We start from the raw sequence: 14470 nt of genomic DNA, 5'->3' as shown, positions 1-14470 counted from the left end.
CCAACCAATCCTCCAAAGTTTTCCATTGCTGAACACACACAGGAACAGACAAACCAGCAGCTAATCTCGACCTTTCTCTCAGTGCACAGAGAGAACAGACAGTATCAGCCACATCACAGGGGCTGATGCTCACAGTGCCTGATTTGAGTGGCAAGATCTATCTTGACAGGGCTTAGCAAGACTTTCTCATCAACTTAGAGTATTCCATAGAGTCCATTATGGGTGAAGCTTAGTTTGATACACGTCTCAAACTAAAAGAAATGTACTTTACTGTAATATTGAAAAAATACTTGTACTGTATTATTTTTGTAATTAACATCCTCTCAGATTTATCTTGTGACCCCTTTATGGGTCCTGACCACAGGTTGACAACTATAAGACTGTACTTTTATATTTTACAGCAAAAACATCTAAAATATTTCACTCTCTAATACTTTAAATGACTTCTGTTTGTCATCTGTAAATGTCATGTCTTTTGATTTTCTTTTTTAGCTCAATGGAGCACACGGTGCTACCTGGCGTGTGTATTCATCATGATCGCCTGCTGTGGACCAGCTTCACCTCTTCATGCCCCTCCAGTAACATCAGGTGTGCGCTCTGCTTTCTCTGCCACACGAACCAGCAGCGTAGTGGGAGGCAAGCAGAAGGCAGTGACCTTCAACAGGCTCATGGTCAACATTGGAGGTGATTTCAATCCAGACACCGGTCACTTCCGCTGCCGCATCCCTGGGGCTTACTACTTCTCTTTCTCCGTGGGTAAGTTTCCAAAGAAAATGCTTTCTGTGATACTGGTGAAGAATGGAGAGGAGGTGCAGGCTATAGCGTATGACGACTACCGCAAGAAAGGAAGGAAACTTCAAAGCCAAAGTGTAATGATCAGTTTGAAGGAAATGGACACAGTGTGGCTGCTTTTACAGCAGAGTCCCCAATATGCTCTGTACAGCAATGCCGGCCCTTACATCACCTTCTCTGGTTACCTTGTCTTTCCGGACATTTCCCCAAACGGCTACGCCAGCAACCACCTGTCCCCATCAGGGCTGTCCTACCCAAACTGCCCCCCTGACCCCTTGGCCAGAAGTCAGACGTCAGAGCCACGGTCCGCCTTCTCTGTGGCACGGACCTCCACACTCATGGGTCAGAGCATCAGGCAGCAGGACAAGCCACCTCTGACCTTTGATGTGGAATACGTCAACATCGGGGGCCATTTCAACAAAACCTCAGGCGTGTTCACCTGCCACTTCCCAGGCGCTTACTTCTTCGCCTTCACCGTGGGGAAACATCCTCGTAAGGCTGTTTCTGTGAAGCTGATGACCGGGAAGGGCGAAGTGCAGGCGATGGTGTTTGATGAGGACACATCGAAGAGAAGGGAGATGCAAAGTCAGAGCTTGCTGCTGTCTCTCCGCCGGGGCGACAGTGTGTGGCTGTACAGTCAGCAGGATGAGCGTTATGCTGTCTACAGCAACCAGGGGAGGTACACTACCTTTTCTGGCTTCCTGGTTTATCTTGCTGCAGAAACACTCCCACCTGCCACCACTCAGGACAGAACGTACCTCTGAATGTCTTAACCCTTCATAGCACATATAACATTTCATAATATTGTAGAAAACCTGTAGAATGTTTCTGTGTTGATGGTGCAGACAAAAATATACTATGGTCAGCATAGTGTAACCACATTTAATCCTTTGTTTGTTTGCTTTTTCTTTATTTTATCCTCAGTAAATAGTGTAACTCCACGTGTAACATTTGTTGCCAAATTACTCCACTGGATGGTGCTATGATACAATTATGGACACTAACCAGCAACATGGTGATTTTTGTCCTTTAAGTGCAATTAGCTGTAAGAACTAAAAGAAATTCTGTTTAAAACTTGCCAGTTAAATTGGGGTTTGGTTCATAAATATATTTACCTTTAAAATAATTTGTATTTAGATATTGCATGCCAAGAAATATGATGTAAATTATGTATAGTTTATTCAAATCGACTTACTGTAAACATGATATTTAGAAACACATCATTGTCATGTGAGTGGTGATAGTCATGTTATGGAATTTTTATATTGTAGATATATATATATAAATATATATATATGTATCTCTTATGATGTTTTATGTGCATTTCAGGAAACTAAATAAATTCATATGCTTCAATGAATTTAAAAGGTCTTGTTTCTTCTAGGTCCAAAGCTAACAGTACATGCTGTTGAGTATAACTGATGAAGTCTTCATTCCTCTAACACAGTCCTCAAAACATGGATCCTAGTACTCCAGGTGCTGCTGCTCCAAATATAGAAGCTTCTGCTAGCTAAAGCATCATTGCTACTACAACTACCGCACTTAATAACATCGACAGCAATAAAAGCAGCGTAGCATGAAAGAAATATGGATAGAAATCTGTTTTGGATGTTCTTTAATTATATAAAAATGGCTAAAACATGCAAAAACACAGTTTACGGTATTTGTTATGATACCCCACTGAAATTAAATATTATCGATTCAAAAAACGGTTAGATGTGGGCAGAAATAACGCACGAGAAGTCATTTTTTGCAGGTCATATAGTGGAAGACAGCATTTCATCAGGAAAACCACGAGACATTCTTCATCTCATCTTCAGTCAATTGCTGTTTTAGTAACATCTTTGGTTTAATGTATTGTGATACAGTTTCAGAAAGATATTATTTTCAGATGTATCGCATGTTATGTCTGTATGTGAACTCCTGAAGAGGAATATAACAGGCATGAAAATCAGAATGTTCCAACGTAAACCTTGTTTATTGAGACAGAAAGGACTTAGAACTGTACATTTCTTATGAGCACCATCTTTGCTGTGAATAAGTTTCAGTTTGTACTTGTTGGACTTCAAGATGTTTTACACGATGTAAATAGTAAAAAGAAGTTCCCTCTTTGCACTGAAAACCCTGTCATAGAATATCAACAGTGAGACAACGATGAGTTGGCTGCATCACACAGTAAACACACGTAAAGATGTTGGGACTGTGAGTCGTAAAATAAATGCATGAGCAGAATAAACACAAGCAATAATCTAAACCATTCACTGAATCATAACAAATGCCATCAACAGGTGGTGCAGGGATTTAATTCCACATCCTCACATCATTCAAAATAAATATGCACTGTAGTTGGGCCATGTCTTTGTCTTGCAAGTTGAAATGTTCATGTTTTCATCCCTACGTTACTGCTTTCTCCGCCTCTCCTGGTGTGTCACTGCACGTCCCATATCTCACAGAGCAGTGGCGTAAATTTATGGTCGTTCATTCTCCAGGACGTGAGCATCTCCGCGTGGTAGTGGCTGAGCGTCCTCAGCTCCGTCAGACGGCCCAGGAGACGAGCAAAGTACTGCAGCTCCTGTGGGTGCTGCAGGACACACAGCTTCCTCAGCACCACCAGCATGGACTCCTGAAGCCTCTCGACAGCCCGATGATCCTTGACGTAAGGCCGATCTGGAGAGGATGATACATCAGCATTTTCGAATACAAAAAAAATACCTTTGGATCATCGAAAAGCTGTTGATGTTGGCTCACCTGGCGTCAGGATGGTTATGGCACTGAGGATAGCCTGTTCCTCCTGCACCATGTGGAGCTCACCGATGCTTTTGTAAAAGTTGAACATGGGTGTCATGAATTCATCGGGCATACCTGCAGAAAGAAATGTATGTGATTTTCAAAACACATGTATGGTGAAGTGACATAATCGAGCTCCCCTTCAACCCGTTATGATAAGGTCGAGTCAAACACAGACTTTGAATCAGTGATAACACAATGGGCTGTCTTTTAAGCCCTGGTTTAATTACTTACACTCGTTTCAGTACATCTACAGTACTACATTAACAATTCCTTAGTCTGGATCAAAGTGGTTACGACAGACACAACATAAAAAAGCAGGAGCAACGTTGTTATATTCAGAGGCAACTTTTGTTGTTATTCACCATGAACTTTCTTTATAACATTCTCAAATTGTACCTTTCATGATATAAGGTGATCTGTATCTGTATGCTGATGATGTTAGTCTGTATATTGCTCACGTGATGAACTAATCTGATGGAAATGTTGTGTCACGGGCGGAGCAGGACAGAGATCAGTTCACACAGTCAAACCAATGCCATAGAACACGTGTAGTTTTATCTGATATATGTAGCGAACAATACAGAACGAAGAGCACGAGAGAGAGTAGAAGGAGCTTGTCTTACATAACGGTCTGCACTTTGAGCCAGGACATTCAACCAACTGTCCTAATCTGTAGTATTCTGCAATATGATCACGAGGAAAATAAACTCAAGTCTGCACGAAAGGAAAGCAGCAAGTTGAATTCTCCAAGTAAAGTAAGTATTCTGTTGTGATTGTTATGACAGGATACATTTCTGGTGCACTGATCATTCAAACAGAACTGGAGGACAAGAGAGGAGGAGGAAGACATGTAAGAAAAAGAGGATAAAGAGTGTTTATGAATAGACTGTACAATTTATTGATGAACCTCAGTGATATCCAAATTTACACGATTTACTAAGATAAAAAGAAGAAAAGGAGTGAATTTTAGAGAGATAAAAGTCAATTCAATTGTAAAATCTTAACTGTAAAATGAGGGATTGGATCAGTGTTGTAATGTTCATTATTCCACAAGAAAATTACAACTGAAATACTTTGATTGCATTGTGTCTTAACTCAGCTTTGATCATATATGTCCTGGTCATACATTTGCACAAATTAAAAAACAATAGTTGCAATTCAGTAGAAGGGGTATCCGCCTCATTTATCTCTGAAGTGGGACACATTTTGGGGAGACTGGGTGCCAAGGTAGATCACCTGTTAGAGTGAACCCATGTACCCAAGTTGAGTCCTTACTGCAGCAGCCGGGGTTTGGAATCCGACCCCTGGCAATTTGCTGCATGTCTTCCCCTCTCTCTCCCCCCCCCCCTTTCTGGTCTGTCATGTAAATCCTTAAGTGCAAAATGGCCAAAATAGAGCTCTATATCATATAATAAAATACAAACTACTCTGCTTTTTTTCTTTATGTAATGATTCAATAATAAATGCGGATGATCATTACAAACTGCTCTGTAGATCATTTCAAATGTTTGCATCCAGTTTGCTCTTGCACACTGGCAACAGTTCCTACTTCCGATGCTCTTTATTCCAGCAGAGTGTGTGTGTCTGTCTGTTCGGACACATCATCAAGCATTCAGAAATGCCACTGGGGCTCGGAGGGAGGGAAGTGGACAATGGCACTCTTGATGTTTTGATAAGAGACAATGGTCTCTTCAGACAGCTTTGCTCCCTTATTCTCCCAGACTGGCCTTCAGTGTGAATGTCTCTTATCCCCACCATTCACACCAGAGCTGCACCGAGGGACCCAGTGACTCACACACACACACACTGCTGCCATCACTGTCTGTCTAACTGTCCAACCTGGTTGACATAATGACACCTCGCATACATATAAATGACTCCTTAAAGCCACCAAGCCAGTAAACTATTTGATATGGGAGTTATGTGTAAAGACTGCAAAAACAGACTTTTATGTGTGTGTTTTAATAAATGTAACCCAGTGCCACTGAAGAACTGGGTTCCCTCGTCCTCACAGTGAAACTGTACCCACTAAGGGTGTGTGTGCATGTGTAACCTACACCCAGCCAGTGATCAACAGGTCAGCACACATCTCCACGCTACATCAGACAGATCAGGCAGATCAATTATTAAAGGATGATCTGACTAAACCTGGCTGCTTGGCTGCAGGTGGAACTACAAATGTCATGATGCTGCATGTGCAGCCTGCTGGTCGAGCAAAGCACTAAAGAGTCTTGAAGGTTATCAATTCAGAGCAAAGATATTCTAGTTCCACACTTTGAATTTACTCAGACTATTTTGAAAAATGAAAGTGGAGAAGGAATTTCTGTTGAAACCACAAGGATTTGTGGGGTTGCACCATTTTCATTTTTGATCGGGCTGTTCAATCCAAAAGGACAGTCTGTTGTACCAGAGACAGAGAGTTCCTTATATTTCCACTTCAGTTGACTCACCACTCTTGCGTATCCTCTCCTCCAAAACGGCTGTGTGTCCGTTGGGCATCTTTCTGCTGAAAACCTGAGCTGAGCGTAGAAACATGGCCTCTACGGCCGAACCCTTCAGCAGAGCGATCTGATCCTCACGATCCAGAGAGAGAAAGCCTGCCACAAAACACTCATTACATCCAGCAAAGAATCATACTATCAGTGTGGTATATCACCATCCATAGTACATACTATGCAAGTCTATATTCTATAATACATGCAAACTAGGGAACAATACCTGGAATATTCTTTGTAAATTCCACCAAAACTTGAACTTGACTTGTTGCCATTTCTGTCAATAGGAGGAAGTTTTCCTCTGGGCTGTACTGTTCTTGCAGCTGGAGGGACGAAACAAGATAAATATCAGATCAACAGAGAGAATACCCACCTACAACTACCTTGTTTAATAGGTATAGAAGCATCAGAGGTAGCATGTCATGTGAACTTCAGGATATCTGAAATTTAGATGTCAGCCAACTTGAGTGTGGCGTCCTTCTGTACTGGCTTTGTGTATTTGAGCTGCACTCTCTGATGCTAACTTCTGGAACTCCTCTATTGGATCTTTAAATGCCACTGGTTAAAGTAGTTAAAGGAAAGTAAAGTTTAATATATTGAGGATATACCAGTTTTTTGGCTACGTCTTGAGGAATTTGATGTCTGTTGTAAGCATCTACGATGACTTTCATGAGAGCCCGCTGCTCTTTGGTGATTTCAACTTTTTCCTGAAGAGAAAACAGAACACATCATTAACTGTTGAGTGACATTTGATCTCTTACAGTTTAAGTGACAGACTCACAGAATCTTTGAGACATAAATGAAGGAAGAAGAAGTGCACATTTCCACGACACGGCTGAAGTAGTGATTACCCTTGACAGTTTGGTGGTTGAGGAAACCTGTTTGTTGTCCGTGTGGTCCGCCCCCTCTGTCTCGTCTCCGGTCGACTGTCCCGGGGAGGCCTTGGTGTTCTTCCGCAGCCTTTTAGACTTACACTGGATCTCTGTCAGCAGGCCTGCCAGTGGTGATGAAGGCTTCACTATGTGTGTTAAATACCTCACAGCTGTTCAACAGCCATTATGCCATTATGAGCCCATAATGGCATTAGTTAGTACCAATACTGCATAATGAAGCGAGAATCTTAACTTCAATTTTAACATCATTGCTGTTGCAACCTAGGTTTCTATTTGATTTTGTAAGTTCAATCAGAAAATAATTTCTCTCAAGACTTGAAGGGTCCAGTAAATTAGCATCTGTCTTTTTCCAAAACATGTTTAATTCATCTAAAAAATTTGTCTTGAAAAGCGTTTATCCCTCCAACAGGTAGAGTCATGAATGTGTGCCACCCTGCAATATTCATCTCAACGTGCCTGCAGTATTTATGAGCAACCATCCTCCGGCTGTTTTCAACCGACAGCTCTTAATAGACCCAATAATTAATCATCAATACTCTGAAAGTACATGTTCATATTTGCAAGTTCCATCTTCACATTAAGGTATGCTCAGCCTGTGTAAATACAGAAGACTAAATTCCCAAATAGAAAGGGGTTTTCCATCGAAAATGTCTTGCTTTGGAGGTGTCAATTTCTCTAAATTGATCTTAAGGTGTCTGTTTAACTGCTTCTATTCCTGTAACGGTAACAAAGGCTGGACTTTTCTATCATGTGATTATGTTACACCCGATCCTCCAGTTAAATTCAACAGGCCCTGTCAGAATGGAAAATGAGGGCTCGCCACAGCAACCTTTGACAGCCTGTCTTGACTCGACTAAATAGACAGTACGCTGTGTGCGTTTGGAGGGTGCAAATCAGTTTGACTTGATGGTTGACAGTAAACAGAAATGTGTCTACAATTCTTAAATTTCCCATCGCATTAATTGTTTCTGCATCCTGTCGGCATCAACGTTAACCAGTGATACTCACATTCAGCCAGCATGCCCATCTCCTTGCACTTTCTTAGCCGACACTCCTGGCATTTCCTGCGCATGTACATGTCCATTTCACAGTTTCCGCCACTCTTGCATTTGTACACAGCGTTCTTGGTTATGCTTCTTCTGAAGAAACCTGATTGACAAAACAAGTTGTTAGTGTGAGCCAGGCACAGAAGATGCAGATACAAAGCCATGTTGTACATTATGGACTACTGACACTAAAGGACATTCACATAAGTACTCTTTTTGAGTTAATTCCCGATGTGATTTCCATGTAATTAGGCGACTTTATACCTCTGCACCAATACATTTCAGATTCAACTTTTAATTTATGTCTCTAACTACATGCCAGTTGTAGTTGCTAGTTATTTGCATTTATTTTATAGACATGATGCAATCCAAACGTTCTCCATCTCAACCAACAGCAACAGTAAATGGCTTCTTACTCAAAAAAAGTACAAGGAATAACAATAAAACAATGCTAAATATATATTGTAATACAACTCTTTGAAAGAGCCCATTCTGCATGTCGAGTGCTCGTGATTTTGATACTTAAAGCAGCAGTGTGTAGGATTTAGGGGTATTTATTGGCAGAAATGGAATATCATTTTCAGAACTCAGTTTTCATGAATGTATCATTTTTCACATACACATTGTCATTTAAGTCATTGTTAATAGGAAACTATTAACTAAACTGTAGCTGCTTTCAGAACATTTCGTAGATAGCTTGAGTATTGTTTTGACTTTGAGGATTTCTTTTCATTGCGCTACATCTAGTTTTACATAATACGTAAAGAGTTTGATCTCCTTCTCTCTTTGCTCTGTATGCATTTTATGCATATTTAGGCTTAACTAATAGGAAGGATCATTGAAAATGTGATATCAATAATATTTGTCGGTTGTTCTAATAATGTCACAGAGAGAATCCTGTGAACACGGCTGGCAATGTCCCAAACAGGCACACACACACACGCACACACACACACACATGCACACACACACAGAATAACTTTGGAACAGTTATTAGACATTCTGACATGGACCATTAAGCTGAATGACATGCACTAGCGTAACTGAGCTCAGGTTGCTCCTGCATTGTACAACAGAAAGCTGAGAGGGAACCCAATCTGGCAGCAGTACCGGGTAGACCTGAGCCTATTCTCTGAGCCGCTGCACTCCTGGCATTGTCCTACCTCATAGTGTGGAATTACACTCATATCCATTCACCCAGTGGTTTGGCTGGAATCACAGCAAATTCACGGGGAAACAAGGGGAGGTGCCGCTAAAGGCCGCGACCCCAATGTCTCAATGACATTTCACATGGAGAAGGGTTGTATAGTTACTGTAATATTTCCTCACACATTCTTTGCTCATATTGAATCAGCCTTGATCTTTTCTTCAGCTCAAGAAGTCGGAGCTGACCTTGAGGTACTGAATGACTGCATGGATTTACTGCCTTTCCCTTGCATGTAATCAACATTATAAACAGTGTACAGCAGTAGTAGTAATAGTTGTAAAGTGTGGTTGAACAGCCCTTAATCTCATTTTATCAACAGCACACAAACCGTAAATTACATGCAGCACGAAAGCATATTACTGACAGTCTGTCTGTTAGGCCTAATAAGCACAAAGCACACTACCAAAGCTCTATTAAATACAAATGCTCATGTGTCAATAACTCTTCACCAGCTACTGTTTGGTCTGTCGATATGATCAACCATGTCATGGTATGTCATGGCCCCTAAAGGCAACAGCTAAAGACAATACAAAAACATCATTTTTGCTATATGGGACAAATGTCACTCTACACAACCGCATCCTTCGTATGTGCCCGGACATGTACTTTAAACTGTACAAACCCAGACGCTCAGACTTAACATGTTGCAAGCAAATGCAGGGAAATCTGCTTGAACAGCGGGGATTTATAAAATCACCGATTGTTTGTCAATAACTGGCTAAAATCCAGCAAACTTGTGTCACTACTTCCTCACCTTTACATCCCTCACAGGTGAGAGCATTGTAGTGGTATCCAGAGGCCTTGTCGCCACACACCACACACAGTTCCTCCCCTTTGACCCTTCCAGCCTGCGACATGTGCCGGGTCCTCTTGCACATGGCGGGCACCGCAGTGGACACCTCCTCCATCTCAGCATCGTAGCCGACCTCCAGGGGTTCTTTCCTCAGTTCATATATCCCCGTGTGTGAGAACCATTTGTCTCCGTGGTACTGAGGGTAGTAGTTCTGACTGGAGTAGTATGGTGTGGAAGACATGGTCGGCTCCATGGACGAATACTGCATGCTGGGATAGCCGGTGAAGGGTAAGATGTCGGGATCCTGCAGGAGAGGACTGCCTTGATCTGCCAGGATATCTAAGAGAAATAGGAGAGGGATTATAAAACTGCTTAAAAACTGGATGTACAGAATCTTTAACTCAAGGTCCATTTACTTATATTTTTCTTAGATTCTTGCTGCGTCTCGTGGACTATTTTAGTGAATGGAGATAGCTCAGTTGTCATAACATGGTGTAAATATGGAACCAGATATCAACAGCTGAAGACATCTCCATTTCAGCTGAGAAAACTCCGCCGAAGATTATGACATAAGGTTGAAAGCTTTGTAAAAGCTTGCAAATGGACCTTGACTTAAGATACCCATTTAAAAGTCAAGAATACACTTTCACACGAAGTGAACTTGATATTACTAAACATGATATACATTGGACTAAGCTACAATGTCACAAAGCAGTCAAATCCCAAAGGAAGGTTGTTTGGAATAATGTCAAGTCAGTTTTTAGATCCCAAAATAAAGACAAGTTTGTTTCAGTGTAACACGTTGCAAACACAGCATTCATAGTGACATATACTCACGTTAAGAGTGTGATGTCTGGCCACCGGAAGAATGTAAGTCAAATATTCACAATATTTTAGCTGTTTTTGGTCTTCACCGACTCCTGAGCGAACTATCTGGTGCTAACTGCTAAATACTCCACTTGCACCAGCGAGTTGCTAACTTTGTCTGCCGTTTGGTGCAGGGCAGGTATTTCACAGTGGGTTATCATAGCTTTTTTTGCTGAAAACAGCTACCTGCTACATCTGGGACGGACGCAAATATGAGTGATGAGAGTGAGACCAGAAATTCAAAAGAATGAGCTGAAAGATGCTAAAACACTCCATAGAACTGTGGGATGCAGATAGTTGTCTGTGGGATCATCACTACCAGAGACTCCTTTCACATTACAGGTAGTGACTTGACCCAGTGTTAGTATAAAATATTGATTCGTGCAGCTTTAATAATTTGGACTGGTTCCTTGAATAACAATGATGAAGCTCAAGTGTCAGACGCAGTCAAATAGCTTCAAAGGAAATCCATTTTCATGAATGTCAAGTCGAGTTACTTTTATTTTTACACCCGGAAATAATGTATGTTGTCTCAGGGGCTTTACAGTCTGCAATATGATACATTCTATAATAAAAACTTCTGTCATAAACTCCACAAGATTATTTGTTATTTCAAGTGCTTACCTTTGTATATAGTGTGCATTTTCCATACCCAATATTTTATTTTATTGTGTAACCCTGTTTGCTGCTGCCACAGACAAATTTCCCCTTGGGGATGAATAAAGTACTTTTCTATTCTATTCTATTCTACCTGCAGAAGAATAGGCAGTGGCTCAGCGGTAGCCGGTAACCCTCACAACAGATATTATAAACCCATAAATGATTAACAACTCGCTTTCACAGAACACACTGTGTCTTTCAGAATGACTTGTAACCTCCACTCCCAACAGGTTGGCACTTTTTAAAGAGATAAAAGGATCGTTAGCATGGTTACAGTGCTGTATCATGACTCCTGGTTTTGAGAACAAGTGTTGCATATGCACAACATAATATTCCCTTTTAAAACAGGAGTTGGTGTCGTCGAAAAGATAGTCCCTCAAATCAAATCTGTCATTAAAGCAAACATGACACACCAACAAGAATGCAACAGCTGTAAAGTATATGTACACGCTGACCTCTTGAAGACGTGGTCTGGACCATGGCCATCTCCATGCGACCAAACACACAAACTATTCAGAGACTTTACTCCCCGCTCCCAACAGTCCAGCTGTGTTTCGTAGATCGGTCCTTCCTGTGCCTCTAACTAACAAACTATCATCCATTTATTTATTTTGTTGGGAAACCTTCCTTTAAAGATGTGAGAACCGCAGCTCAAGTACTGAACACCTTGACGCTTGCTTGAGAAATCCCAAGGGGAGCAAAGGTGGCCACGGCTACTCATTAACCACACGGTTACATTTCTTTACACCTACAAGTAGCTGGCTAATGTGTGAAGTCATTTCCGGATCTGGGCAATGGTCCCAGCTGACTGCCACTGTATGGTGACATGGCTGTGAGCTGGTTCATGCAGCTATCAGAAGACATGTGCATCCATACATTTTTTGCAGGTGTTGGGTGATTATCTTCTGCATGCACTCAGTTGAGTTTACATTTGTACTGTCTACCACTGTCACCACAAGAGAAACCAGATGGGCATTTCAGTTATTTTTTGCTTTATTTTTTGCTTTTCTTCTTGCTTGCTCACTAGTTTTCACTCACTCTCAAGTGCAGCACGTGGTGTTATGGTGGTGCAACTCACTCGGACAGGTTCGAGGTGTGTCTTGTGCAGTCAGCCTATAATAGCAGGTAGTTGATTGGTTGTTGCGACAGTAAATGTACAGATCAGCCTCACACCATCCTAGTTGTAATCAACTCTCTAAAATACGTTTTAGTGTTAGTTTTCTTCTTTCTTTCCCTTTTGTGATAACAGTTTGGGTATATTGTCCTTTTGTGTGTCTTATTATTGTAATTAGCTAAATGCCAGTTGATGTATGTCATCATAGCTCACCTATGTATGTATACAGGAGTGCTCACACTTTCATCTTTACCTGAGGAAGATCATTTGTAGTGGAAATGTTGTCATGTCTATGTAGAATAAATTAATCGGGAACGAGACAGCTTTGCGGCGATATATTTTTGTTGGCCCCTGACGTTCATCTAGCACCAGCAGGTCAGCCTTTCAATTTGTTCACTAGGTTGGTTTAGGAGCAAATACCTGCAAACATAAACTTAATTAAGATAGGGAACATGGTAAACATTTTGCCTGCTAAACGTCCAACTCAGTCTCACGGCAGTTTGTGAAATATTCACAAAATGTAATCAATTGATTCGTGAACATGGACACGAATTTTCCTTTTTTTTTGTGTCGCTCAGCACGACTTTCAAACTAATGTATTTCAATTGGAAGTATCTTTTGTGCCTGCGCTGTTATTTTTTTCTGTCAGTCGGGATGACATTACGCATTAAAATGAACGTTAGGTTTAGGCCACAACATCCCTTAGTTAGGTTTAGGAAAACATCATGGCTGGGCTTAAAATAAGTGCGTAAACTTGGAGTTCAGCAACAAAATGAACGTTAAGTTTCGACAACAAGGAAAAACATCATAGTTGGGCTTGAAATAAGTATGTCAACTTAGGCTTATAGGCAACAAATCCACTTAGTTAGGTTTAGGAAAAATGCCATGAATGCGTCCCTTTATATCAACACTTTGAGATTCTTTGGGTACACTTTGGGTTGAACGTTTGTGTTCCCACCACGAAAAAGGATCCGAATTGACTTTCCATTGGTATTGTTTTTGTGCTGGTTGGCATGTAATGTATTAAAATGACGTAATGCATTGTTAACAGGTCGTAGCTTTTTCTCGTGTTGTCACTGTGAGAATGTTAGCATACTGATGTTAGCATTTAGCTCAAAGCACCACTGTGTGGCTGTACACACCAGTCTTTCTGTGAGCTGGCTCCTGCCAAGTTGACTTACCGAACAAGTGGGAGCTCTCTGAGATGGAGAATTCATCGCTGGGTGGGATTTGCAGCGGTCCCACCACATTGATGTCAGGGCCCACCCACTCATTCATTCAGAAGGGTCGTCAGGCACCAACTCAGAAAACTGACTTGGACTGGGTCGTGGTCGTCGTAAGTCTGTTTACTCCTGTAACAATCATAACAATAGAGGGATTTGTGATCCATTGAGAAGATCTCCTGGACACCCTTATAGGTTTGCAGAATCCTCTAAAACCTGCACCACCATGTAATTGAACATCAGCCTGGCGGTCTCTACATTAACACTCCCGACGGGTCTTCTCTCCCACTCAGGGATGAGATGTTCAGTAGAGCTCTGCCTGCATGGAGGTGGGGGATGAAGGTCAGGCCACAACAAGGCCGCCTGCAAAGCGAGTCTTTTCTTTCTACCTTTTGACATAGCAGTTATTATATTTCCTCTCACATCACATATTCAAGTACACATTCGTTAGGGCTCACTTGCCAGGATCTGTCAGAAGATTCATGTTGTCTTTCTTAATGTTACTCTCACTAAACATAATGTATGCAAGCCTTTCAGTATTAGATAGAGGCTCATTTAACAAAATGGTAAAATAGCCTGAAGGTGTCTTT

General features: G+C 41.4%; 2 protein-coding genes across 2 annotated transcripts; one reads left to right on the top strand and one right to left on the bottom strand.

The window, feature by feature from the left end:
- Positions 1-533: 533 nt before the first annotated feature.
- Positions 534-1556, top strand: c1qtnf13 (C1q and TNF related 13; the record flags this gene model as incomplete). The annotated part of the gene is made up of 1 exon (XM_079280052.1): positions 534-1556. One exon carries the CDS (start codon positions 534-536, stop codon positions 1554-1556), a length of 1023 nt encoding a protein of 340 aa, XP_079136178.1.
- Positions 1557-3220: 1664 nt separating this feature from the next.
- nr1h4 (nuclear receptor subfamily 1, group H, member 4) lies at positions 3221-13935 on the bottom strand (the record flags this gene model as incomplete). The annotated part of the gene is made up of 9 exons (XM_079266943.1): positions 3221-3459; positions 3541-3654; positions 6033-6179; positions 6301-6400; positions 6686-6784; positions 6929-7071; positions 7979-8119; positions 9978-10355; positions 13839-13935. The coding sequence occupies 9 exons, from the start codon at positions 13933-13935 to the stop codon at positions 3221-3223; spliced, it is 1458 nt and encodes a 485-aa protein (XP_079123069.1).
- Positions 13936-14470: the final 535 nt, after the last annotated feature.

This window comes from Melanostigma gelatinosum (genome assembly GCF_949748355.1).
Source record: "Melanostigma gelatinosum genome assembly, chromosome: 1".
Taxonomy (NCBI): domain Eukaryota; kingdom Metazoa; phylum Chordata; class Actinopteri; order Perciformes; family Zoarcidae; genus Melanostigma; species Melanostigma gelatinosum.
The sequence above is the reverse complement of the archived record's forward strand: the minus strand, read 5'-3'. Positions and strand labels throughout refer to the sequence as shown.